Source organism: Myotis nattereri, assembly GCF_964212035.1.
Source record: "Myotis nattereri genome assembly, chromosome: 19".
In the NCBI taxonomy this organism is placed as follows: Eukaryota; Metazoa; Chordata; class Mammalia; order Chiroptera; family Vespertilionidae; genus Myotis; species Myotis nattereri.
The window spans coordinates 26,072,032-26,098,493 of NC_138095.1; the positions used below are offsets into that span (position 1 = coordinate 26,072,032).

Genomic DNA, 26,462 nt, shown 5'->3' on the forward strand with positions numbered 1-26,462 from the left:
GGGGACAGTTTACCTGCTTGTGATGTCCAGAGTTGGCGGTCGCTTGCTGTGAGTGGAATGCAGAGCAGAGGTTTCGAAGGGGCAGGCAGAAGGCCCATGCTGGCTCCAAACGGACAGCACTCGGCCCACCGAATAGGGCAGAGAACAGAAGATCTTGTCTGCAATGGAGGCTGGAGACCTTAACCCCCTCAAGCCCTGTGTAAACTGAGTCATGAAGAGCCTCTGCATGGTAGGCATGTGACTGGAGAAGCTCCGTTTTTTTGTCCAGATTCGGTAACATCCCGGGGAACAAAGTGCTAGGAGAGTGTGAAGGCCAAGGACAGAGCAGCCTGTTCCGGTCTGGACCATGGCGGTGCCTCCGTGGTCTTGGAGAGGAGCTGGAGGCTGTGGAGGAGCCTGGGAATGTGCCTGAGCATGGAGGCCAGTGTCTTCCCTGAATGTGGCCATCCCAGGGCAACCATGGGACAAGAAGAAGGAAAAGGTCCACTTGGGAGGTTGAGAAGGACAAGGGGTGGCCTCCCCTAAGGCCAGCCTCGCCGGAGCACAGTGCTCAGGAAAAGTCCGTGGGGACTCAGGCATGCGCTCGGAGCCTGATTTCACGTGAAAGGATATGGGGAAGATTCCAGAACCGAACAGCAGCAATGGCATCTTGTTGCTCAAATCTATGAAGCTCATTTTAATGGCTTCGAGTGGATAAAGTGCCAAGGGTTTATTGTTAGGCCTCCTATCCCATCCGCTAGCTGTCAAATATGGATTCAGCTGCATCATAGTGTCTGAAAATCCATCCAGGAGCTTTTTACATCTGAGCCGCTTGTAGCTTTTAGCCACTGGAAGGAGTTCAGAAGAACACCGCCGATACCTTAGTTTGTGGGTCTTTGAGGCCGGGGCCAGCCTGGAGGCAAGGGCGGATAGCTTGCTGAGTAAGGCTGATTCTTTGGTGGGCTTCCTGACGTTCAGGCTCCTTAAGAGATGGCACGGAGTAGCCTTCTGCTTTGGTATGTGCCTAACTAGGCTCCCGCTAGGTACTGTGTCGGGTTCCAGTCGTGCGGGTGCAGACAGAGCAGGTGAGCTGAGAAGTCTGTGTGCTTTTGTGGGGATGGACTCAGAGGAATTCTTTAAAAAGGCAGAATTCCTGATTTTACTTATTTTCCTCCCGATGCTGACTTGCCCCTGACAAGGAACTTTCTTACACGCCCGATGCGGCTGCTTCTTGAAGGGAAGCACTCCTTTCTGATGGGAAGTGTTCCCAAAGGCACCGTGTACTTCGTAACACCTAGCAGAGCTGGGGTCTTGGGATTTCTGGGGGACACTATGAAGGCAAGGCCCTATGCACAACTCGATGTCCTTTTTTAATGGATGACGTAATTTTTCCTCCTTCGGGTCTTTCAACTTCTGAAGCCGTGTGGTAATGTTACCCTGGGCCAGCTGTGCTGGGGTGACTTCTTTCATCCTGGTGTACTCACATTTGTAATCCTTAGGTTGGTTCTGATTTTGCACTTCATCTGACAACATATTAGATGATGTACATGGTTCCAATAGTGTCTGTGCTTCTTTCTGATGTTCATATTCCTCTGCCTTCTGCAACATGGAGTCCAAATCCCTCTGGCTTTGTTGTTCTTCAGCGTCACCATACATCCTCAGGGATTTACAGTGTGTCTGAGAAATCTCACTCCTGTCATCACCATGACCATCTTCTCTGGTAATCCTCTCGTCAGATTCCTCCCCAACAGGTACGTGATCTGGTGGTCCCCTCTGATCTTCTTTGGCTTCTTCCCCTTTCACTTTAGTTTCTGTTTCCATCATCAAAGGCAAAATTTTCATACTGATGTCAATGCTGTTTCCTTCGCCGGGATTACTCCTATTCCTTGGTATTTCTTCCTTCATCTCAGGCGGGACTGTGCAATCCTCTACATTTTCACAAAGCATTTCACCATCTTTTGGTTTAAAAATATTTTTCATGTCAGTTTCTTCACTTTTAACATTAGCTTCTGATGCTTCTTGAGCAGATAGACACAATGGCATTATTTCAATGGATTTCAGGCTCTCTGGGAGAACCAAGTTCTCATCTTGGTGTCTTCTAGACACCAACTCTTCTGAGGAAATTCCAAAGATATTTTCCTTGTCAAACTCAGAATGTATTTCTAGTCTTGATTTTTCAATCATTTCTTGTGTTTCTCTCAGAGATGCTTCTTTAACTTGCTGTTCATGATGACTATGATTTAAAGACACATTTACTCCATCCAATATTCTTGTATTTGGTTCATGATCTGCAATAGACTCTATCTCATTGGCACAAGGGTCTGGATGCACTTCCATTTCACTATCGTTTAACGATCTGCAAACTTTCTCTTCACATGATTTTTTTATTTCAAGAGATTCTGCTGCAGAGGAAGTAGCATCTGGGAATTCTGAATCCTGGTCAATCTGTCCTGTAAATGCAGCATTCAAGTCTCCTCTCTGAGACAGGGCACTCCTTGAGGTTTCAATTAATGCCAGTCCACCTTGCCGCACACCACCAAGTGTGTCCAGCATGCCTTCTCTAGGCTTATTATTACAGTTTGTGCAGGCGATGTCTACCATACCATCTGTGGACTTACCACAACTAGAAATCCTTTCAAAGCCTCCTTTCAAATAGCCTTTCTTCCGACTACCACCAGACAATGAGTTGTTATTGCCGGAACTGAACGGCAGATTCTTCTGGTTACAGCTTTCCCCTGTGTTAGGCTCTGTGATGGTCTGTCTCTGGTCATTACCTAGTGTCCCCTTAGCTGGTTTATCTTCACTTCTGTACTCATCTGGTCTGTCTGGGTTACTCCGGTAGTCAAGGACTTCATCTGTCTTCTGATCAAGAGTTTTAACAGCTTGATTCATGTTTTTAAAACTGGAGCACTTAGCAGGAGACAGCTCCAATCGTTTTTCAGGATTTGGAATGTTTATAGATTGGTTTGGCTCTTGTGTGGCACAATCAGAGTTGTTATATTTATAAAACACAGTCTCTTTGGGTATATCCTGTTCCTTTAATTCTAGCCCTTCCTCACTGGGTTGGATGTGATTGGTGCCGTGAATGGTTCTGTTGGAAGCTTCACTATTTAACATACCTACTGTCCTTTCGTTTCTGATCTTATCTCCTGGAAGGTTGCCCTTCGTTTCTCTTCCATTAAGTTCACTTCCCTCTGATGTACAACTCACTTTATGGGTGCTTCTTTCCACGGAGTCTTCTTTTCCTGGGGAATAGTGATCACTGTGCTGAAATGCATTTTCATGGTTGATCATCAGTGAGTTTTCACCTTCCAGGATGATTCTTCTAGACTCATAAGCAGCACATGCAGAACACGTGCTCTCTCCTGGTGCATTTTCCCCTACACAATGGCAGCTAGAGAGATGCTGAGGTTGAACACTCTGACAATCCATGATAGAGACCTCTGGAGACAAGACTGCTACTTCTTTCTTACATGAGAGAAGTCTGGAATGTAGGTCTTCTGTTCCTGAATCAGCCATTTCGTTTTTTCTTTGTAGGCTTCCTGGTTTGATATTTAAGGTGAAATTGTTTGATGAGGCACCACAGGTTTTGTCACCTGGTGGAGAGATATCTTTCATTTTTGTCTTCATGGGGATGGTTTGGATATCAGTAAGGACACTGGCTCCATCCTCTAATGGAGGGCGATGGCTCTGTTGGGAATCCTCGCTTAGTGCTAAAGGCAACTCTTTGTCAGTTGACAATGTCGCATGATCTTGAGAATTAAGGGACACTTGATTTAAAACACATTCACTTTCTATTTTGTCTAGAACTAGTTCATCAGTAGAGGGACGTTCATTCAACTCACAGGCAACGCTCTGTTCATCTAAATGTGGAATATTGTCCTGTGAGATCTGTACAGATTTTTCTGACTCAGGTCTGCAACCAAATTCTAGAGATGGTAATAGCTGAGCAGCACCTTTCTTGGGTTTTGATTCCTCATTTACAAGACTTATCTGGTCCTCTGGCATTAAACTCACATGGGTTTTTTTTTCAATCATAAAGTCACTATATGATGCTTCATTTAACTGGGTGTCACCTTCCAGATTTCTCTGGGTGCTGACTAAGGAGTTAGGGTCTTTACTGTAAATCTTTTCACTTAACATACCAGGCTCGATAGTGGTTGTCTGTTTTGGCTCTTCGGTCTGCATCGAGGAGGAAAAACTGCTTTCTTCAGAGTGTCTGCCTGGATGGCTTATATTAGTAAAAGTTTCTCTATGGCCCTCAGGGTCTGTTAAGCTAACTTGTATGTCTGAAGTGATATTCAAATCTTTTTTTTTAAATGTGACTTCCGTGGCTTTGGGAAAAGACTTGGGGATTAGAGAACTGGAGCTGTCTGTGTGGATACTGCCTTGAATGCAATAGTTATCATGGACATTTTCTTCTGGGGAGGCAACAGTCTTTTTTTCTCCAGAACAAGGACCACCAGCATCCTCTTCTGGTTGCTTGGCATTAACAAGAAAGAATTCCCCTCTTTCAGAGCTGAAGTTCACACACTGTTCTTCATTTTCTTCTCTAGAAGCCAAGTTCTTGCTTTGAGCGTCACCATCAAAACAGGAATTCTCTGTCTTTTCCGCAGATCTCTTTAGCAAGCCATCACCTGCAAAACTACATTTTTCTAAGGATGCTGTTCTGGATTCTGGACCAGATAAACTTGATTTGAAACAGGAAACTTCAGAATTTTTTCCTAAGGGTTCTACAACTACATTTCTCATGGGTCTGGGACTGCCATGAGCAGAACCGTGTTTTTCATTATGGTGGCCAACAATCTGGTGGTGATTGTCATCTGCTTCACAGACAAGGCTTAACTTACACAACTCTTCCTTCCCATTGTCCACTTTGCAAACGGCACTGTTCCCTGGTAATAATGACAACGAAGAAGAACAAGTTTTTAATTCTTCACATACTTTTTCTTTAGGAGTTGCTTCTGTTAATCCAGGGTTCGCAGAGTTTAAAGGCTCTAGGGAAACGAATGTGCTGGTTTCTGAAACCTCACCACTGGTCATGATTTTGTCTACTTCTGGGGAATCGCTGCACCCAGCCGAGAGATCTTTACTCACATTGCCATTCTTGTGTCCATCATTATTATCTGTCTGAGTCCCATTGACCTTCATACCTTGTACTTGTTCAGTAGATTTTAACAGAGTTTCAGTTGTAATTTGTACATTTCCTTCTGCACAAAAGAAATAAATCCAAATCAGCATGTAATCATAAAAAATAAATTCATGAAGGCAAAGTAATCATGCAACAAACAACAAAAATGCCCAACTCAGAAGAAGAATTGCAAAGTCAGTGCACGATGCCATTGGGTTTGTTCTTCTCTGCAGAGTATGACAGAGGCCAAAAGTGAACCTGACTGGAACAGGTAACTAAGTGTTACTTAAATGTACTTACTTAGCAGGACCAAGGACTACAACAAAAGACATGCCTATTTCAGAGTCTTAAGCAGCTTCCATTCTAAAACATTAACAAAACAGACTCACAATATAACAGCTTATATTATTAGATGACTACCTTCTTACTACTTAAATAATTAAATACTAAAGAAGTCATTGATCAGTTACCTCAGCCGAAATACCTAGAATAATAGCTACAAGACTGGTCATAAGCTGGTAATCACTGAAACTGAGTGAGGTACATGGGGGTTTAGTATGCTCTCTACTTTCAAAAAAATTTGCAATTTTATGAGTATTTCCAGTATGAAGATTTGTGATAAGTAAATACCTTTGATCCTCAGACAATCCTCAGGGAGGTCCATGCATAACAGTTCTTCATGCGACGGCATCCGGAGGTCCTCCTGCAGGAAGATCAGTGGTCAGGGAGGACTCGGAGCTCTGCTGAATACTTGAGCTCATGAATGAGAATTCTTTATGACTCTGGAAATTCACTAGTAGTCACAAAGATTGGGAACTGAAGGAAACCTCAAATTTAAATAAGTATAATCAATAAAAACTTCCACTTCTCAAGGGAGAAAAAAAAAAGGAGACATATATAACACTCTTTGTAATACTTTAAGCAACCAAACAAAAAACAAAAACAAAAAAACTTCCACTTCTCTATTTGACCTGGAAAAGCCAACTTTCCCCAAGATCGGGACAATAGGGGTTTAAAATGTTGGCCTGAAGATCCATCCAAAGCCCTATAAATACCTTCTGAATCAAGAAACAAATTGCTGCAATGTAATCTTAATTTCATTAAAAAATATATCAGGAAGTCTGATGTACTGTATCTCAGTGCCTAACCATTCAAAATACATACTCAATTTCCTTTCCAAAGTTTCTTCCAAAACTTCGTAGAAGGGCTATTTTTTTCTTTCATCCCCCTTCACACGGGAGGAGAGGATAAGGGGAAACACCACCAATAACAACCAGTTTCCTCCTGAAGGAATTCAGAAAATTGAGAAGGGCAGTGGCAGAATGTGCACGGCGTGCAGCAAATGGCTTGGAGCCCCATAAGGTTAAGGGTGTATGAGACTGACCAGCTGGGAGACACTGATAGACCAAAGACAGCTGCTCACACTCAGCTCCTTCTGGGTCATTTCTTTTTCCCTGCCCTAAGAATAAAAAAATATTTTTTTTTCACAGTGATTTAACTGGTAAGCACAGACTATCACATAGTGTTCACCTAAATCTACAGGCAGTGAAATCATTATTACAACTTTTGATAAGTTATGTAACACTTTAAAAACCTTACAAAAAATACCAGGAAAAGCCGTTTGGGCGCAGGCCGGTGTGGTGGAGTTGGCTGGGTGCTGTTCCATGTACCTATAGGTTGCTGGTTTGATTCTGGGTGAGGGCACAGGCTGGCGTTGTGGGCTCGATGCCCAGGAGGGGCAGACAAGGGGCAGCCACTCTCTTCCCCTCTCTCTAAAAATCATTTAAAAAAATCTTAAACACACACACACACACACATACATACATACACACACACACACACACACACACACAGCCATTTGGCTTTAAGCTCTGTGGTGGAAACAGAACCCATAAAGGGGAGAAGACAAAACGAATGAGCAATGGCAAGTACAGGTGAGCACGGGCAGCAATAAAACATCATTGAAATTGAGAGGTGGGATTAGCATGGACTGGCATATATAAAGTAGGTCTATTCTTTCATTTTCTAGATAAGCTTCAGTGTGGTATACTCTTGCAGACCATGAACTTAAAAACAAATACCTTCCAGATAACTTATGTGTAACATTACCATGTTGCAAAAAGTATGAATTATAGCATGATGCCAGACTGACATTATTTGTAAATGGGGAGCAGAGAAAGCTCTTACTTACCATAGAAGGATGAGAATAGAAAAATCACCATTTGGCAACAATCACAGTAATAATTATCTCAAGCACGTATCATCTCCAACATCATCCTGGATGTTCAAACTAGTGGTTAAAAGTTTAAGTGGAGGGGGAGGGGAGTTTGAGAATCAGCCCTGTCCGGTGTGGGACAGTTGGTTGGAGAGTTGCCCCATACACGGAAAGGTGACAGGTTCAATTCCTGGTCAGGGCACATACCCAGGGTGCGGGTTTGACCCCGGTAGGTCAGGGAGTGTATGGGAGGCAACCAATCGATGTTTCCTACAATATTTTATCAGTGTTCTAACTTTCAGGAGGTAGAATTCTAAGCATTTCTTTCTACCATCTAGATTTTGTTAGATACTGACATCTGATCATTACTATACTAACATTGCCTGCAAAATCTGTTTTAAATGAATAGATTTTTAAGATGAAGTTCCCATGGATCCCTCTTTCAACCTCAAGTGAAATAACTGCTATAGTTTGCAGCATTCTATCAACTATTGGACATAAGAAACATCACGTCGTAGTGCAACTTGTTTTTCAAATTGACAGTAAACAAATTCTTTGCCTTGCCCATCCAACACACCCTCTCCCTGACCACTGCTTTGGAATAAAACGCAGCTTCTGGGACTTCTCCAAAGTTTTGGCAGAATTTAGGAGGGTCTTAAACCATTCTTATACTGTTCGTCTGTAATCTTATTTCCCATTAAAAACTGGCTGTATGTTCTGGGGGCGGGGGGAAATACAATTCTCTTATTCATTCCCATGAGATCAGTTTAGAGCAGGAAAAACACACAAACACTTAAGGGGAGAAATGACTATACATCAGGCTGTCAGCTGTATAAGCAGGGCAGTCCGAAGCTCCTCGGGGCCTGATGTATTGCTGAGCCATTAGCCCAGACCCTGCTGAGCTCCTCCAACCCCGAGCTTCCTGAGCTGGAGGCAGAGGCAGATGGAAGGGCAGCGATGATGGCCCCCATCTTCGGATGGGACTGCCTCTACACTGAACTGTGCAATTATGGGTCCACAACATGGAGCAAATGAGGTATTTCCTACTTCATGACATTTGTGAAAATAGCCAGGATTATGTTCATAGCAAAGTACACTGAAAATAAAGAAACTTCTGTATTTCTAGATGGATCCCTCACTTTCCTATGTTTGCATATTTAGAAAGGAACAGCTGAACAACGACAACTATAAGTCATCTTAACAGAGCCTAATAAAAAGGAATTTTCCTCCACCTATCTCAATTCAGAGAAACAACTGGTGACTTTACATAAGACACCGGTCATGTTAGTTGGGTAAGACATTTAATAGCATTCCCCCACAATAAGTTATCTAAGAGAACTGCTAAAATACTTAGGAGGAAGTTCTGTCTTAAGCTTCAGCAGTATGGCACCAATGCTTTGGTCACTTCTTTGCCACACACTTTCAATAATCTATAATAATAAGAGCATAATATGCTAATTGACCAGACGTCCAGGGGCTTCGAGGGAAGCCCGGGTCCTGGGTGCCTGCCGGCGGCCAGAGAGAAGCCCAGGTCCCGGGTGTCAGAGGGAAGCCAGTGCTGGCAGCCGGAGGAAGGAAGGCCTACTTTTGCACGATTTTCATGCATCGGGCCTCTAGTATGAGATAAGAACTGTGAGCCAGCCATCACTGTGGGGACAACAGTGCCCTGGCAGACCTGGAGAACAGCTTATGGCCACCAATTGTACTTCTGAGAGTGCAAAGTTCAGATTTCTTCACCTTTAGTGACATGAATTCTTTCCAACGATTTCCTTTTCATCAAATAGTACTTTCAGACCACTGCAAATTTCCCTTAGAATCACAGACTCTTAGGGTGAGAAATAGGTAAGCTTAATGGGCAGCTAGTCCAATAGCCTTTCATTTAAGTAAAGTCATAAAAACTGTACAATGTTAAGTCTCTTAAACATATGCCATTAAAAAACAAGTTTTCCAACAGCATAACATGCTACAAGTGATCACCCATTGTGTTTCCTTACTTGATGTCCCCTGTCCAGGTACTTTCAAAGAGCCTTTGTATTATAGCTAACAGACAATTCAGAACTTTTTCTGTGTCTGTACTGAGTATGACTAAAGTCTTGTATCCTGGACCCAAAGCTATTACAACATATTCAACCCAGGCATATGCTACCAACATTTTTCAATAATAAATAATGCTTCAAAGAATAACCTTGTGGATACACATTTTTACTTTGTTGAAGGTGTGTTTCAGGTAGATACACAGAAAGAACAATGCTAGGTCAACAGGGCAGGGCATTTGTAGTTTTGTTAGGAGCAAAGTCTCCTTCTGAACCGTTACATCATTATGCATTCCCCCTGTCAATGTGGGAGAATATTTTTTTCTTCACAGCCTTGCCAACCAGATATGTTGTCATAATTTTTCGTTTTCACTATTCTCACAGGTAAAAAGTGGAATCACATCTCTAATTATGAGTGGGTTTGACCATCTCTTCATGTGTTTAAGTACAACACACACACACACACACACACACACACACAGGGAATTATCCAAGTCTTTCCTCTATCAGGTTTTTCATTTATATATTAGAGACATAAATCCTTTATCTGCGATATATGCTGCAAATACATTCTCTCAATCTGTCAGTGTCTTTGACTATCTTTGTGGTGTTTTGCCATTCTAGCAAGAGTTCTTATCTCAAGGTCCACGGATGTCAGAGCTCTGCGAACCTTCTGAAATGTTATTTTCTGAGAGGTCTGCAGCATTCATTTAGATTTCCAAAGGATCCTATGACCTGAGAATGACTAGGAGACATCACTGCCAGGTCTCCCACGGAGCCTAACGGTGCCCAACAGAATCACTTCTGCTTCACAGCTCCCAAATTCCTGAGGCTTCTCTCACTTCTCTTGATTTTTCCCTTTCATAGGAAGACACGCCCAGCAACTCTGTCTCCAATGGTGTGCTGTCAAGTTGTGACATTAGTGTGAATTTTTATCCAGGAATACATTCCTGGTTTTCTGTATTCCTGCCACATATGCCACCAGGCTCAGCATGAGGAGGGGACAGGAAGGATCCTCTTTGGCCAGGAACCCCAACACTGACACATTCTTGCTTCCCCTCTCCCCCCACACTCTCTCAAACCTAGGGGCATCATGAGCTCATCTGAGTGCTGAGGGGAGAAGGGACTCCCTGTGAGTATGATACTCTAGCTATAGGCTAGCCAGAAGGCAACAGAGCACCACCTCTTAGTCCAGGGAACACATTTCTGTTCGTGTATATTAAGAGCAGACTGGCTTTCCTTGGCAGCCATGCCACAAAGTTAATTCCAAGTGACCAGCTAAAACCTGTAGGTCTTCTGTTTCTCCAAAATATACTGCTTTTTTTCACTTGTGAAGTTCAATTTATGAAATCAAGTACAAAATCTCACGTTTATTACTATTAATTATAGTATAGTCAAACCTCAGTTCTCGGATGTCTCCCATCTCAAACAATTCGGTTCTTGACCAAGTTGTTCACAGAAAAAATGTCTTAGTTGTAGAACAAAACTTCGGTTCTCAACCTGACAACCCATTCATGCTGATACCTGTATGCTCAGTCACACGCCTGTCAGGCGACAAACAAAGGAGCGAATGCATGAATATGAGTCAGTTTACGGCTAAACCTCATGTTGTTAACATCTCAGGAAATTGTGCTGTGAATATTTTGTGGGGTTTTCTGCTTTTGTTGTTGCTTGTTATTATTAAATATGTACAATAAGTCACCATGGGTCCTAAGAAAGTTAGTGATAGGAGCAAAGTGAAAAGGAAAGTTGTGAGAACAATAATAGAGCTTAAAAAAGAAATAATTGCAAAGTATGTAGACCGTGTCTGACCTGGCTACCGAGTATGGCATGGCAAAATCAATGATTAGCACAATTTTAAAACATAAAGAGGCTATCAAGAGTGCTGATGCTACGAAAGGGTGAAATTGCTCACAAGACAACAATCAGGAAATTGTGAAAGGTTAAAACAGGGAATCTTTCGGGGGTCTGGACCGGATTAATTCAATTTATGTTATTTTTAATGGGAAAAAAATGATCTGGGTTTTGAACAAATCACTTCTCAAACAGCCTTCTGGAACAAATTAAGTTCGAGAACCGAGGTTCCACTGTATTTACCTATGGTGGAGTTGGAAGGGAAAAAAGAGATGGTTTTAAAAAGGAATAGAGTTCCTGGCCGATTTGGCTCAGTGGATAGAGCATCGGCCTGTGGACGGAAGGGTCCCAGGTTTGATTCCCATCAAGGGCATGTACCTAGGGCACGTGGGAGGCAACAGCCTCCCTCAAAGATATCTCTGTGACATCTTACTCCACAACGCTATCCCTAATCAGGATACTACCCTAACTTAAGGGACAAGTACACATAATTTCTTAACATCAGATGCAGAAATACGACTATCACAAAGAGACTCACTATTTCATATACAATAGCTGCTTCAAAGAAGTGACACTTTTTCATTAAATAAGCACTTCCTCTCTGCAAGGGTCTATTATCTTAAAAGATCATCCAAAGAAGTTAACACCAAAATCAACATTTTGGAAATGTTTCAAGAATAAATCATAAGCTACCTGTCAGCACCTACACTTTATCCTGTGAAGTGTGACTCTGGAAAGCTGTCATTCATATTCAACTCATCTGAATCAACAGCTCATCTCTTACCTGACTTGGGCTGATCTTTTCTTCAGAGGCTGTGGAATGTTGACAGGGGTCTTCCTTTGCTCCCTCACAGGGGTCTCTTACAATTTCCACCTGGTCCCCTCGATCTCTGAAGACCTGTAGCTCCATGCTCTCGGTTTTCTCTTCCCTATCCAAGATCCCAGAAGCCACAGAGCCTCCTGCTGTGGAGTCCACCAGCCCACACCGCCCAGGCTCTCCCCCATGATCCGAGGTCTCAGAGGTTTCTTCACAACTTCCCGCGTGAGTCCTCTGCAGCTCCAAGGGCACTGTCCTACTCTGACTTATAAGAGAGCTTGAGGCTCCAGGTTTTACATCTGGAATCACACTTGGCTCAGGGTCAGCATCAAGCTCTTTGGAGACACTTACTGGGAGTGCCGAGTATAATTCCTGTACCACGGCAGACATGGAGGAATCAAGTGGAACTGGCTGAGTCTCTATTCCGGATGACAGCATTAGGGCAGATGTAGATTATGGAGTCAAGTCTTACATCAAACGGTTCACCCTGACACAAATCAAAGGAAGGGATAACAGTTTAAAACTTTGCAGGGTTGAAGAAAGCTGTCTCAGCTCAACCTGGCAAAAATAAGGACAATAAATTCTAACTCAAATGCCGGCATTATCTGGCATTAAAAAAATTGTCTTTAATAGACTGAATTTGTGGGGGGAAAATGATGTAAATTAAAAGATCAAAACAGGTCTGGCTGGTGTGTCTCAATGGTTGAGCATCGACCTTATGAACCAGGCAGTCCTGGTTTGATTCCCGGTCAGGGAACATGCCTTGTTGTGGGCGTGCAGGAGGCAGCCAATCAATGATTCTCATCATTGATGTTTCTATCTCTCTCTCCCTCTGCTTCCCTCTCTGAAATCAATAAAAAATATATTTTAAAAAAGGATCAAAAGTTTTCTACTTTGTTTTAAAGGCATGAACTTTGCTCATTTTGTTCACTGCTATACCCCCACTGCTTGGAATAGGTACTTGACACAGAGTAGGTATTCAGTAAATAGTTGCTGAATGAATATATACCGAAGGACTCTGAAGAATATGAATCACTGGCTTTTCTTTATTAAAATACAGGGTGTCCCCAAAAATGTACACACGCTTTGAATAATTATTAATCCCAATGGGTTAAATATGAAAAGAAAGAAACATCAATTGAGCTATCAAGCTGTTAAGTGTATATACATTTTTGGGGACACCCTGTACTTTCTGAAAGAAGATATGGAGAAAATGGAATTCCGTTCCTTCACTGCTTACCAAACACTTGAGCTGTACCTATCCAGGCTGGCACGAGACACTACCAAGCCAGGTCTTTGGCAGGTTCCTTCCTGACCTTTATTCAGCATCTTGAGATTTTCTAAGTGCCTTCACAGTCACCACTCACTTGATTCTCACAATAACCCTGTGAGCTAAGTAGGGCAGCTATCATCTTGTGATTTTAAAATCACACCTGAAGAGGTTAAAAATGACCTGCCTACAATATTACATGGTTATCTGAGAGGAAGGAGGGGGATACCCAGGGGACTTCATTTGAAATGGAATGTTTAATTTTTTGCATTGGGTAATGGAAACACAGCTTATTTGCTGAAATAATATTTGTATCTATATAGGTCATAATATTATATTATTAGTCAACACACACACACACACACACACACACATACACACATGCACTCACACAGAGCTAGAAAATGGTACACTCACAACCAGGGTTTCCTGACCGGTAAGTTTTCCATTTTAGTCTACCAATAATGTGTGCAGTTTCCACAAAATCCACTGTGACCTGACCAACATAGAAGCTGATTAACAACATAAGATACTGCATGCTTTCATTCTGATGCTTTCCCTAACCCTACACAAGGAGAGGAAAGATGAGAAATAGTTGGCAACTCAGTTCGTTACAAGGATTAATTGGAGGTATTGATGGCACATCCTTTGGCCAAAACGCACCAAGGAAAGAAGGGATGTTTCAGAAAGCCAGCCAATTTCTCCTCCCCACTTCCTAACGTCCAGCTTTTCCCCCAAATAAACATGTTACACACCTGTAAGGTCCAGTGCTGGCTACTGAACGGTCTCACCTTCTCTTCACTAACCACAACCAGGTTTCTGAGCAGCAGGGACTCCCAGCACACCATGTAAATCCTCACAACGCCGTTTCCTTGGCCCCTGTGTCTACTCCTACCTTGATGATCTCGGGAGCCCGCTGGTGTCACTTACACAGATGTCCATGCTCTGCCTCCAAGGGAAGGAGCACCCACTGTGGATACTCTTGTGCTGACAATCGTTCCTCCATGCACAGGTCCCATCCTCTCCCCTGTGCCTTCTGGACCGAAGCTGGGGGCTGAGGACAGAAGACAGGTCCTCACTCTGGACCTTTCTGCCTTTCTCTTGGTTTTCTAAACTGCTGGATGTTTTATTCATGTTCCTATGATTTCACCCACTGGGTGGCCTTAATTTTTTGTTTGTTTGTTTTTTAATATCCCAGCATCTCAGTAATGACATCTCCATTATCCTAGAGCTCAGACTTGAACTTTATCAGACCTTCCACTTGCCTTCGTGGACTCAAATCCAGCAGTGTCTCTAACAAATCCCACTCCTTTCAGCCCCCATGGTCCTAATTCAAGATTTTGTTCTGAACACGAACTTACGTAAAAATACATCTTTATCACAAAGAGGCAATATTGATAATCACATAAAATGGCTCAAAATATTCCTCAGAGAAGAGAGTACCTTTCCCTTTCTTATGGCTCCATATACACTGTAAACTTGCACTGGCTACAACTCAATTTTAAATGCTTTGGTGACCAAAAAATAATTTCCAATTTACAAAAACCAAACAGCACATCATCTCTTGATGCTCGTGTTTGGTAGAGACAAAATTCTTAGAATTTGCAATCTGTAGAACAATGAGGCACATTGGCTGTGGAAGCAAAACAGACAACCCCTCCTTTCTCTCCTCACCCAATTCTGGGTCCTTCTTTCTCAGCCGTATCTGCAACTGAGTCACCAGGAACAGCTGAGTGCCTTGGCTGGAACCCTCAGAGATGGAGTAATATTTAGATGCAAGCCTCGAGCAGCAGTACAAAATCATTCTCAGCTCTCTAGCTTGCATCACTAAACCCTTCTCTCAATTTTTGCCATCTATTATGTTACTGGTAATGCCACAAGACTGCAGGAAAATACCCCAAAATTTACCATTCAAGTTCTTTAAAATGAAATCTCTGAATACAATGGAGCAATTAAAAATGGTAAAGAAATATAGTTCTACACAGAAAGTCAGAAATATTTTACCCTGGCTTCATTATATGTTGTACTTTTTCCTTTTTTACAATGAGTATGCATTCCATATGTCGAATTTTTTTAAACATTATCTCCCAAGACCCAAATATGTAGCAATAAATAACTGTAACTGTATTATGCCTTTATCAGTATCACCCCAAACGTCAGCTCTCTAATTCAACCACAAAGTTTTTACATTAAATGTTCAATAAACTTCAAGTAGGAGGAAAGAGTAACACATGCTTATAAAATGTAGATAGGGATTTAGGGTTTAATCCTTGCTAATGACTTATAACCAACCTTCTAGGTAAGGATACCAGATAATTATCTAATTTGAGGTATAAGCAAGAAATAACCTAGAGACTCAGGAACAACTCTTACCAGCTGCTATTGGCTTCATCTTTACCATAACATAAATAAGATTTCGATTGTTTAAAGAATGGATTTTTTCCTAAAGGAAAAAAATGACTGATATTTATAGGAGTATGCAGAATTCTTCCAATAAAAGAAGAAATTGTTTTGAATTGAGAACAAATATGCCCGGATCTTTGTCTCAAATGCAGAAGCAGTGCTGGGCGCAGTCTAGATGCTGGTTTTCCTGTGGGGCGACCAGGGTCCCTATCCTGTCATGCACGTGCTGGCAGCTAGGCTTGGAGTGTGTCCCTAACTTCCTCAGGCTAGTATTTCACGTGTAAAGTTAACAAATTAAACAGAACAATCTCAAAGGTCCTGCCCCCCATAAAAATCCCATAACTCTAAAGAAAACTGTTCTATTTCACTGTTTCAGCAAAGCACACCCAAGGCATCCAAAATGGTGGTATAGAGCTCAGACTAATCCCCACTGTGCTACTCACGAGCAAGCAGGGGTAATTTAAGAACACTTTACATACAAAAACGGTGAAAGGGCACCTTGGCAGTGTTCATTCCTATCCCACCCAGTAACAACAGCCCGGGTGGTGGAGAGACAACCTGTGAAAGACAACGCTGCAGCTCCCCATCTCAATACGTTTATGAGACTAAAAACCTGACAGAGTGGCCTTTCCACTTTAGTCCTTCCGACAACCCCCAAACAAAAGTTCTGGCAGTACAAAGTTTGTGGCACTAAGAAAAGAAATGGGGGGCAGAGAGGGGGGAGTGAAGGAATCACACAAAGAAAACAGCAGGACAGAAAACCATGTGCCCCAATAATCCCAAGGCCGAAGGTCTCCCCTCCCTTTCTCTCCAAATGTAAAGGGGCTGCCTGAACGGAAGGAACAGCTAGTAACAGCGGGCGCTCACAATGCCATGATGACGGGCGCTCAGACGTTCCCCACCCGCCCCGCCTTGCACCTTGGAAAGGGGCTTTCTCCGCCAGCGATCAGACCCTGCAGCCAACCCTTCCAGGAGGGAGTTCGGAGAAGGGCCTCTTCTTCAGGCTCAGAGAAAGACGGATCTCTGAACCCCATCTCCACACAAACTGAAAGTGGGGCAGGGAAGCCCACCCACGGACAGGGCCCCGCTCTCCAACGCGGAGCGCAGGAGCCCCACCAGCACCCACTGCTCCCCTTTCCCCGCTTCACTGGCGTGCAGAGGAGCCCCTGTGCCCACCGGGGAGGGAACGCTCCTCTCCCAAGGGCGGGCTCCCCGCAGTAAAGGCTGGGGCTCCTTTTTCAGAGGAGGAGAAAAGCAGCCACCAGCCACCGGAGCTGCTCTCAACAGACAGCAGAAAGGGGTCCTGCTCTCAGGGGTATTTATTTTTCTTGGAAGAAAGAGCAAGACACACAAGTTGGACTCTCCCTCTTTGGAGGGGGCGGGGGGCCTAGCTAGCGAGAAGGAAGCTTTTTCTCGCCAGAGCAAGTACCGGGAGTGGGAGAGGACACCTCCAACCGGGGAGGGAGTGAGAGCTTCTGGGAACAAAGACAAGGCTGGCCTCTGCACCAGGCCTCCCGACCTCCTGGAGGACAGACTGGCTTCCAAAAACCAAGTCTATTTCCCAGATGATTCTCCGGGAGGCCCCCTCTGTTCGCTGGGGGGAGTGTGGTGGGACCTACAAGGATGAGAAGCGCCTCTCTCTCCACCCCGGGGGGGGGGGGGGGGAGGGCGGGGGCTCCACGAGGGAAACGGTGGGTTGAACACTTGCCATGGGGGGGGGGGGGTGCTGGCGAGGGGTGGGTTGGGGGTGCTGAGAGGAAACATGTTTCTCTGGAGAGGATATTAGTTTCCTTTTTTAAAAGGCAAGTGAAGTAACAGTTGCTAGCAACAATTGACCACAAGGTTACAGCGACGGGCTGAGCACTCCCACAAGGTCTCCCGGAGCCCCTGGGACACGTCTACCCCGACCCGAGAGGGGCTGGGGGGGGGGGGGGAAGGTGCAGCCATCGGCCAAGGTCACAACGGTGGGCGGCGGCGGAGGGCAGGGGCTCGCGACGATCGCCCTCCCGACGCCAAGCGTGCAAATGGCAGGAGCTCACGGCACAGCCGGCGCCGAGGGGGTTAGAGGAGCGAGGCGCCGCCGTGGGCATGACTGGGGGCGGGGGAGAAAGGCTGGCTTCTCCCACCATAAATTCTGCGTCTTCCTCCCGGTGTCTCGGGGTAAAGGTGGAAAAAAAAGGGGCGACGGTAAGTCCATCTCCCACGGGGAAGGGAGAGCCCCTCTTGTCACTTTCAGGCAAGTTGAGCCTCGCTCGCTCTCCACTTGCGGGGCTGGCGCTGACCGCATCGGAGGAGTGGGGGGAAGGTCTTGTTGGGGATGTGTGTGTGTGGGGGGGGTATTAGCCTTAAAATAAAATCAGACTCGCCCTCCCGCACCCCGGGAGCGGGGCTTGCTCCGCTGAGAGACGCACTGGAGCCGGGGGAGAGCGTCCGCCCACGACCGGGGGCGTCGCACTCCCCGGAGGAAGTTGGGGGTCTCCGGCCGCAGCGAGGCTGAACAGGAGCGTCTCTCCCCCGTCGGAGCCATGACTCGGGGAGGCCGTTTCCCCCTCGCGGCGCGGGGGCCCGGTCTCCTCCCTCTCCCCGGGGCGTCCCGCCGCCCCGCAGCGCAGCTTCGGTTCCCTTCGGCACCCCGAGAGAGCGGGGGGCCGGGCTCCCCCTCCACCTGCACCTCCCGGCGGAAGGTCCTCTCAGGGTGGAGTGGGGCGGGGCGGCTGCGCCCCAAGCCTTCCCGCCCCCGCCTCTTACCCTGCGGCCTGCTCCGCGGCCCGCACTCGCCCCGCCAGCCGGGCCTCGGCAGCCGCAGCCCCGCCGCCGCCAAGTCTACCTGAGCCTACGGAGTCCCGAGAGCCCAGGGCGCTCCGGCAGCCGCCACCTCTTCGTCTCTATGGTCCGCTCCCTCCTTCTCCCCCCCCCCCGCCCCCCTCCTCGTACTTCCTCATCCGGGGCCGGAGACAGCCATGCGGGCTCGCCCAGGCCCCGCCCCCGCACGGTGCGCGCGCACGCCGAGGGGCGGCTCTTCCAGCGTCGGCCTCCCGCCCTCGGCTGACCCCCGTCGCTTTAGGCCCCGCCCCTGCGGCCTGTGCTCTTAAAGCGGAACACACCGTTTTACGCTACTGCTGAGACCCCCTCCGCCCCCAGGGTCCAGTGTCTGTCTCTACCGAAAATACCCTGGTCCAGTCCACCATCTCTCCGGCCTGGCGCTGCAATTCTAGGGGCTTCCTGCCTCCCACTATGGCAGCCCTAGAGCTCTTTATAACTGGAATCAGTGTTTCAGGTCATGTCACTCCCCTCCTCCTTCTAAATAGCACCTCTCTGCCTCCGGTCCTTTAAGGCAAGGCATCTTGTTTTAATTTATTCATAGGTTTAACACCAGCTGAAGTGGCCCCGTTTCATCTCTCCATTCACTATCACCTGTCCCTTCCCACCCTTGTGTATCTTGTCCATCGTTCTTTGCTGGGTACCTAACGGAGTCCACTCAATAGGTATTTGAAGGACAGTCTCAAGGTTTGGAGGAGACTTTATTTTTCCCTTTTCTGATCAAGATATCTTTGAGCCAGCCAGCATGGCGGAGATAATAGGTTTCCCCGGCTTTAGTTGGGACTAGAGATAAAACAAATCCAAATCCAAATGCTGAGACAGGCTAGTAAGCCAGGACAAGCGGAATAGGGGAACAGTTAAATGGCCAAGCAGTTTGCAGCCATCTAATAAATCGCAAAATCGTGTCTCCTGTAACCGAGGACACTTAAGAGTAAATGGTTTGCCTGGCTGGTGTGGCTCAGTGGTTGAGCATCAACCCATGAACCAGGAGGTCACCAGTTGATTCCTGGTCAGGGCACCTGCCCAGGTTGTATGCTTGATCCCCAGTAGGGGGCATGCAGGAGGCAGCTGATGTTTCTCTCATCAATGTTTCTATCTCTTTTTCTCTCTCTCTCTAAAATCAATAAACACATATGGAAAAAAAAGAGAGTAAATGGTTTACTTCTCCCCAACCAGAGGGTAAATAGCTTAAAAAATCATCCTACTCAGGGAGATAGGGAGCAGAAATCCAATTAGTGCCATTTGCCAGGTTCATCGAAGGATAGATGAAGTTAGGGGGATAAATCTCATCTGAGCACATCAACATAAACCGGATGGATATTCTTTTTTTTTTTTTTTAAATATATTTTATTGATTTTTTACAGAGAGGAAGGGAGAGAGATAGTCAGAAACACTGATGAGAGAGAAACATCGATCAGCTGCCTCCTGCACATCTCCTACTGGGGATGTGCCCGCAACCCAGGTACATGCCCTTGACCTGAATCGAACCTGGGACCCTTCAGTCCGCAAGCCGACGCTCTATCCACTGAGCCAAACCGGTTTTGGCCGGATGGATATTCTATTGAAATTCTCCCCTAAGACTTCTCCTAGACTTGCAGCCTTTAAAAACCATCAAAATGAAGGTTCCAGCGTGCTCTCTCCATCCCAGGAGCAGGCCGGTGCCTTTCCCTTCCCCCACTCCTTCCCCTGCAGGCCCACATCTAAACTCTAAGGGACCCCATGAGACTCACATCCAGGGTGACTCCCCTGAACCGTCTCCAAGGGGCCCTTTTCTCTGACTTCTCAGTGAGCCAAAGCAGTGCAGCCTGGGCTCAGGCCTCTACCTAGTCTCTCTCTGGGTGCTGCTTCTATCCTAGGCCCTTCCTGGTTCCACTGTCCCCAGCTGTAAAAACATCCTCTAAAATCCACCTGGATTCGTGTTGTGAAATTGTTCCTGCAAGAACCCACACACTACTAGCTGGCCCTAGGCAGACCCTCTCAGGGCCAGGTTCCCTTTCCCATAACAATGCCAACCCTATTGTTTATAGCCTATGAGTCCATGTATCATCTATATATGTGTACAGTTCACTTATAGGCTACTGTAGGTGCTGTTGGGATGAATTCACTAGAAATTCACTTTAGAACATTTCTACATTTACAGAATCGGCTTCCTCAAGTACTTCCTCAGGCAACTATTTATCTATAGAAGGGGATCTGAGAAACCCAGAATTACTGGTTTGTCCTTCTGCCGCAGGCTCTAATATGACTCTGCAGAGCACCATTATTGATCTCGTCTTTATTTAAATATGTGATTATTCTGTACGTTATGGAATTTTGTATTAATTTTGACTTGAAAATATTGCATTCAAAATATTATTTATCTTGCTCACTGAATTTTAGGGTACATCCTGTAGGTGGTTGTAGCACAATGGTTGTAGAACCAAGGCAGTTGGAGTCCCAGTCTGGGAGCGCCAGCCTCCCCTTACCTTGACCAGCTTTAGACAAGTGTTTTCTTTTGTGTCCCCCCCTTCCCCAAAAAAATATATTTTTATTGATTTCATAGATGAAGGAGAGGGAGAGATAGAAACATCAATGATGAGAGAAAATCATTGATCGGCCGCTTCTAGCTCGCCCCCTACTGGAGATCGAGCCTGCAACCCAGGCATGTACCCTTGAGTAGAATCGAACCCAGGCCCTTCAGTCCACAGGCCCAGGCTCTATCCACTGAGCCAAACCGGCTAAGGCTAGACAAGTTTTTTTAAAATCTCAAACCTTAAGGTGTTTCTCAAGTTTATGCCAAATTAAAAAGTGGGATATTTTCATTTCTAATATATGAGACCAACCTTGGACAGCTCTCAGGAGGTGGAATCCAATTCCCCTGAGAGCGAGGAGAAGCATCCCATTAGCCGCCTCACGGATGGAAGGACTTCCCATCAGCCATTGCTGCTAAGGACGGAAAACAGCTTTAGGGGGTGGGGGGGCGGTCTGTGTGTGTCTCTGAATTGGCAACATAAAAAGTCTTCAACATGTAACATTTTGTCCCTGAAAATGTTTGGAACTGTTGCAGTTCCCTTGATTATATGTTTCCTTTAAATGTATAAAAAAAAATTACAATGACTTAATATTTAACTTCTGAATCCTAAAGTAAAAGCATGGATGCTTAAGGAAGCTCTTACTTGTCTTGCAACTCCCAAGTCTCCTTGCAGGATGCAATGCTTTTTTTTTTCTCTTTCAGCCTTCTGAATTTCCCCGAATATCACAGTCAATCAGATAAATGTTTTGAGCCCTTGGGTGTGACACGAAGATGCTGGTTAAACGTTTGGCCTTCGGAGCCACGTTGGGCTCAGCGGGGTCAGGATGCGTCCTTGCTTTCTTCCGAGGAGTTTCGGGTCCCAAGCCTGTTCCCTGGTGCCTGAAACACACGATAGTATTTGCCACCTAACAGGGATGTGACGATCACATAAGGACGTCTGTGAAAGCCATGGTAGCTATTATTAAGAATAACCAGGCCAGCACACACGTTATCTGGGGTTTGGAAGAGGCTTTGAAAAGCCCCTCAAAACGGGTACTTTCCAGCATGGGCGATCGCACTGAGTCACACGTGCTTCGCCCTTTGTATTTTACCTAAGTTCTCCCAGAAACCATGTTGGGCCTCTCAGTAGCCCCGGTGAGGCCAGACAGAGGGTCCATACATAACATTCCCCTTATAGATCCGGGGAGGAGACTCTGCTGAATTTGCCTCGTTGGGAGGACCACTAAGTTGGAAACGAAGATCTCGGGCTCGTATTTGTTTAGAAATGACTAGAAGGTAAAGGCATTTCCTCTATGCGGCTTACTGAGGCCTTCAGGCCAGCACAGCGGGAAATGCATGGGGCAGCCGGAGCAGGAGTCTGCACGCGATGCCCCGCCCCGCCCCGCGCGACGCCCCGCCCCCACGCGAGGCCCCGCCCCCGGCGCGAGGCCCGGATGCGGAAGTCGCGCGGACACCGAGAGGAGGCGGAGGCCGGGCCAGAGCGGCCCGGGGCGGGTGGGCGGGAAGGGGGCGTAGCCGCGGGGCGGAGCCACCGGCGCGGCGCGGGTTCTCAGGTGAGCGCTCCTCCGCTGGGGCGGGCGAGCGGGTCGGCGGCTGGAGCTCGGGCACGAGAGCGGCACGGGGCGGGGGCGATCGAGGCGTCGACAGGGGCTCCCCGAGGAGGCGCGAGGGACCTGGCGAAGGTCCGGTCCTCGGGGCCCCGGGCTGAAGCGGGAAGGGGGTCCGGCGCTGCGGGTGAGTGGAGCTGCCAGCCGGGGCCCGGGTTTGGGGAACAAGAGGGAGGCCCCACCCCCAACCCGCTGTGTGACCTTAGACCAGGCTCTGCACCTCTCTGAATCTCAGCGGCCTCCGCCGCGAAATGAGTGAACGTGCGGAGGACCCGCTGCGAGTTTGCAGGGATGGAAGTGCGGGGCATGAACCCGCGCCTTCCTCCCATTTATACTCCTTTTTGCCCTCGACATGGATGGCCAAACAGGAACTGTGGCCATGCCTCTCAGCCTCCCGGGTGGTTTTGGCCAAGTCAGCTCGCCCCGGCCCACGCTCTCCTCCCACAGAAGGAGTGCGCTTACCTTTTCAAAGCGCTTAATGACTTGAGTGTTATTGGTGGAGATGGAGGCCAGGCAATGAGTGCCCCCTTCTCACTCCCGGTTTCCCCCTGTAGGAGTGTGATAGGGTGAATGTCTTCTTCTTGGAGGAAGGACGAGAGCGTGGCCCCCAATCCTCTCGTTCCCCAAATTCTCTGGTCCTCTTTGTCCTCCATCCCTCCTTGGAGGCGTTATTTTTCATCCACGGGTTTGGTGCCACCTCATCGCTGGGCAGCAACGGTATGTGCAGGAGGTTCAAATGGAAGAGCAGTTGCAAGGCGAAGTCTGACCGCCTTTTTGTTGGTGTTTCTCAAGGGCAGGGAGGCAAGATGACGTCTCTCCCCCAAGCCTGGAACAGCTGAAGGAACCGCCGTGCAAGATGAGAACCACAAAGGTCTACAAACTGGTCATCCACAAGAAGGGCTTTGGGGGCAGCGGTCAGTATCGATTGGGAGTTGTGTGAGTTGGCCGCGGTCCTGGTGTGTCCAGTGCCTTGAAAATGACACACTGGCTCGTGTGGCCATGAAGGCGAGACAGGCAACTTGTCTGAGCGAAGCAGCCAGTATAATACCGTAGTGGAAGGGCAGTAGGCACAGAGAGTACAGACCTTTTCTTTCTTTTTTGTTTTGTTTTGTTGTTGTTAATCCTCACCTGAGGATATTTTTCCATTGTTTTTTTTAGGGAGAGCAGAAGAGAGAGGGAAAGATAGAGAGAAACATCGATGTGAGAGAAACACATTAATTGGTTGCCTCCTGCACAAGCCCCGACTAGGTCCCAGGCCCAGGAGAAGCCTGCAATCAAGGTACCTGCCCTTGACCGGAATCAAACCTGGGACCCTTTAGTCCGCAGGCCAATGCTTTATCCACTGAGCCAAACCGGCTAGGGCCAGGCCTTTTTTAAAAGCATTTGCACTTGGACCTATTTTTTAAGTTTTTTTTTTTTTTTAAATTTGATTTCCGAGAGGAAGGGAGTGAGAGAGAGATACATCCGTGATGAAAGAGAATCAGTGATCAGCTGCCTCCTTCACGCCCCGTACTGGGGATGGAGCCCACAAACAGGCTGACCAGGAATTGAACTGTGACCTGCTGGTTTGTAGGTCAATGCTCAACCACTGAGCAATACCAGCCAGGCTGCACTGACTTTTTTTTTTTTAATATATTTAATTGATTTTTTTACAGAGAGGAAGGGAAAGGGATAGAGAGTTAGAAACATCGATCAGCTGCCTCCTGCACACCCCCCACTGGGGATGTGCCCACAACCAAGGTACATGCCCTTGACCAGAATCGAACCTGGGACCCCTCAGTCCGCAGGCTGAGCCAAACCGGCTTGGTCTGCATTCTGACTTTTAAGGAACATTGTGAATATTACCAATTAACACCTTTCATTTGTTAAACTGAAGGGTGTTAAATCAGCCTGCACTGGTTTGGCAGAAAAGAGAAACTTACATTCAATGAGAGAGAAATAGCAGATGTGCATGAGACAGGTATGATCAAAGCATGAAGCTTTGCATGGCTCTGAGGCCATGTGAGAAGGGGCAGAAATACGGCGTGTTGTCCCGCGCTAACCAGAATCCAGAGTGTCAGCTCAGCCTCTGACTTTCCCTGTGGCCCTGGCCAGGCCCTGGTTTATCGTATCTACACATCCACGGGCCTTATGTCTTTTCTCTGAGCACCTGAGTCTATACATCTGCAGCAGAGGATGACACTTAGTAATATGATTTTTTTGCTAAATAAATAATTTTCTCTTCTGTCTTAACAACCTTATTTGCTTCAGCAATTGGAATTAACAACACAATGAGTTGTTTTAAAATTGTATTTTAGTATGCATTTGCTCCAAAGGCAAGGGCTGCCCAAAAAGGAAAAACAATCATGTTTTTGTTATTGTTTTTTAGTATAGTTTTTATTGATTTCAGAGAGGAAGGGAGAGGGAGAGAGAGATAAAAACACCAATGATGAGAGAGAACCACTGATCGGCTACCTCCTGCATGCTCCGCAATGAGGATGGAGCCTGCAAGCCAGGCATGTGTCCTGACTGGGAATCGAGCCATGACCTCCTGGTTCATAGGTTGATGCTCAACCAATGAGCCACGCCGGCCGGGTGGAAAAACATTAGTTTCTCTGTCATAAGGTGTGGAGGTCAAGTTAGGTAACGTATGGAAAGTATTTAGCAAAACACCAGGCTTGTTAGTGCAACTCCATAAATGTAGCCACTGTCATGACCAGGACCAGGATAACCAGGCATTGCTATACTTACAACAACTTCTGCTAAAACTCACCCTCTGTGGTTAACATTATTCTTGGCGTGCGGCTGATGCTGTCTAAACATGGGGGAAGTAGAACTGAACAGCCAACACAAATCACTTTTGGTAGAGGGACGGAGGCAACAGGGTGGGGCAAAAGTAGGTGTCCAGTTGTGAGTACATGAAACACAGAGTTTATTCTTGTGTTATTACTTATTAATTTTTGTATTATTTTCCACACGAACACCTGGAAACCTACTTGTGCCCCACCCTATGTGGTAGTAGATACGATGCATACAGGTCTGCTTTTTCCTGTTGACGAGGCCCAGGTAGCTAGGTGCTGTACCCGTTTCCTGTAGGATGATAAATAAAAACACATCCAACCATTCTCAGGTGCACACCTGTGCCAAACATAAAGGTTATGAGCATGATAAGGTCCCTTGTCCCTGAGGGGCATTCAGCTTGAAGAGACAGAGGAGCAAAAAGGAAATGATAACGTGAAGCAGAAGGAATGCATGCTCAGGGAACTTCATTCGGACTGTGGACGTTGGGGCAAAACTGTCATAAAACAGAGGATTTGGCATAAAACTGTCAATGGAAACTGTCAATGGAAACACAGAAGCCCTGGCCGGTGTAGCTCAGTTGTTTGAACATTGTCCCATGCACTGAAAGGTTGGTTGCTGGTTTGATTCCCCACCTGGGCACATGCCCAGGTGATGGGCTTGATCCCCCTGGTTGGGATGCATGTGGGAGGCAGCCAGTCGATGATTCTTTCTCACATGGATGTTTCTTTCTCTTTCTCCCTTCCTCTCTAAAATCAATTTAAAAAATAACTATATATATATATATATAATAAAATTTGGGATTAACCCAGTGCTTTGGTTCCCAGGCTGAATTTTGATTGGATCTGATTATGTTTGAAATTTAGATATACTTATTTGTCATGATTTTAGCTTAGTTAAAGGCCATGTCTTTCCCGAAATATCAAAAGAGAAAAAAAAAAAATCACTCCCATCTTTATGGCTTTGAGTATGTTGTATTTGCAAGAGTTCTCTCCCAAACAAAGCATGAAACCATGTCCGCCCTTTATTTTAAGGGTCTCTTT

The 26,462-nt window shown here is 46.3% G+C and overlaps 2 protein-coding genes across 3 annotated transcripts in view; one reads left to right on the top strand and one right to left on the bottom strand.

Annotated features, from left to right (window-relative positions):
- PRR14L (proline rich 14 like) overlaps positions 1–18,610 on the bottom strand; it is a gene marked incomplete at its 5' end in the record, with an annotated part of 28,855 nt that extends 10,245 nt beyond the window's left edge. The window contains 4 exons of one of the 2 annotated variants that reach the window (XM_081113862.1): positions 14–5,189; positions 5,741–5,813; positions 11,997–12,516; positions 18,451–18,610. In XM_081113862.1, the coding sequence (XP_080969988.1) occupies positions 14–5,189; positions 5,741–5,813; positions 11,997–12,467 (5,720 nt within the window). Of the gene's footprint in view, positions 1–13; positions 5,190–5,740; positions 5,814–11,996; positions 12,517–18,450 lie in introns of those variants that run through there. The other variant, XM_081113863.1, reaches the window with a different exon arrangement.
- A 3,941-nt stretch (positions 18,611–22,551) lies between these two features.
- The window catches only part of DEPDC5 (DEP domain containing 5, GATOR1 subcomplex subunit), a 63,481-nt gene continuing 59,570 nt past the window's right edge, over positions 22,552–26,462 (top strand). Inside the window, exons 1-2 of the mRNA XM_081113541.1 lie at positions 22,552–22,587; positions 23,434–23,555. Coding sequence (XP_080969667.1) covers positions 23,498–23,555 — 58 coding nt within the window. The 5' untranslated portion in view covers positions 22,552–22,587; positions 23,434–23,497. The remainder of the gene's footprint in view (positions 22,588–23,433; positions 23,556–26,462) is intronic.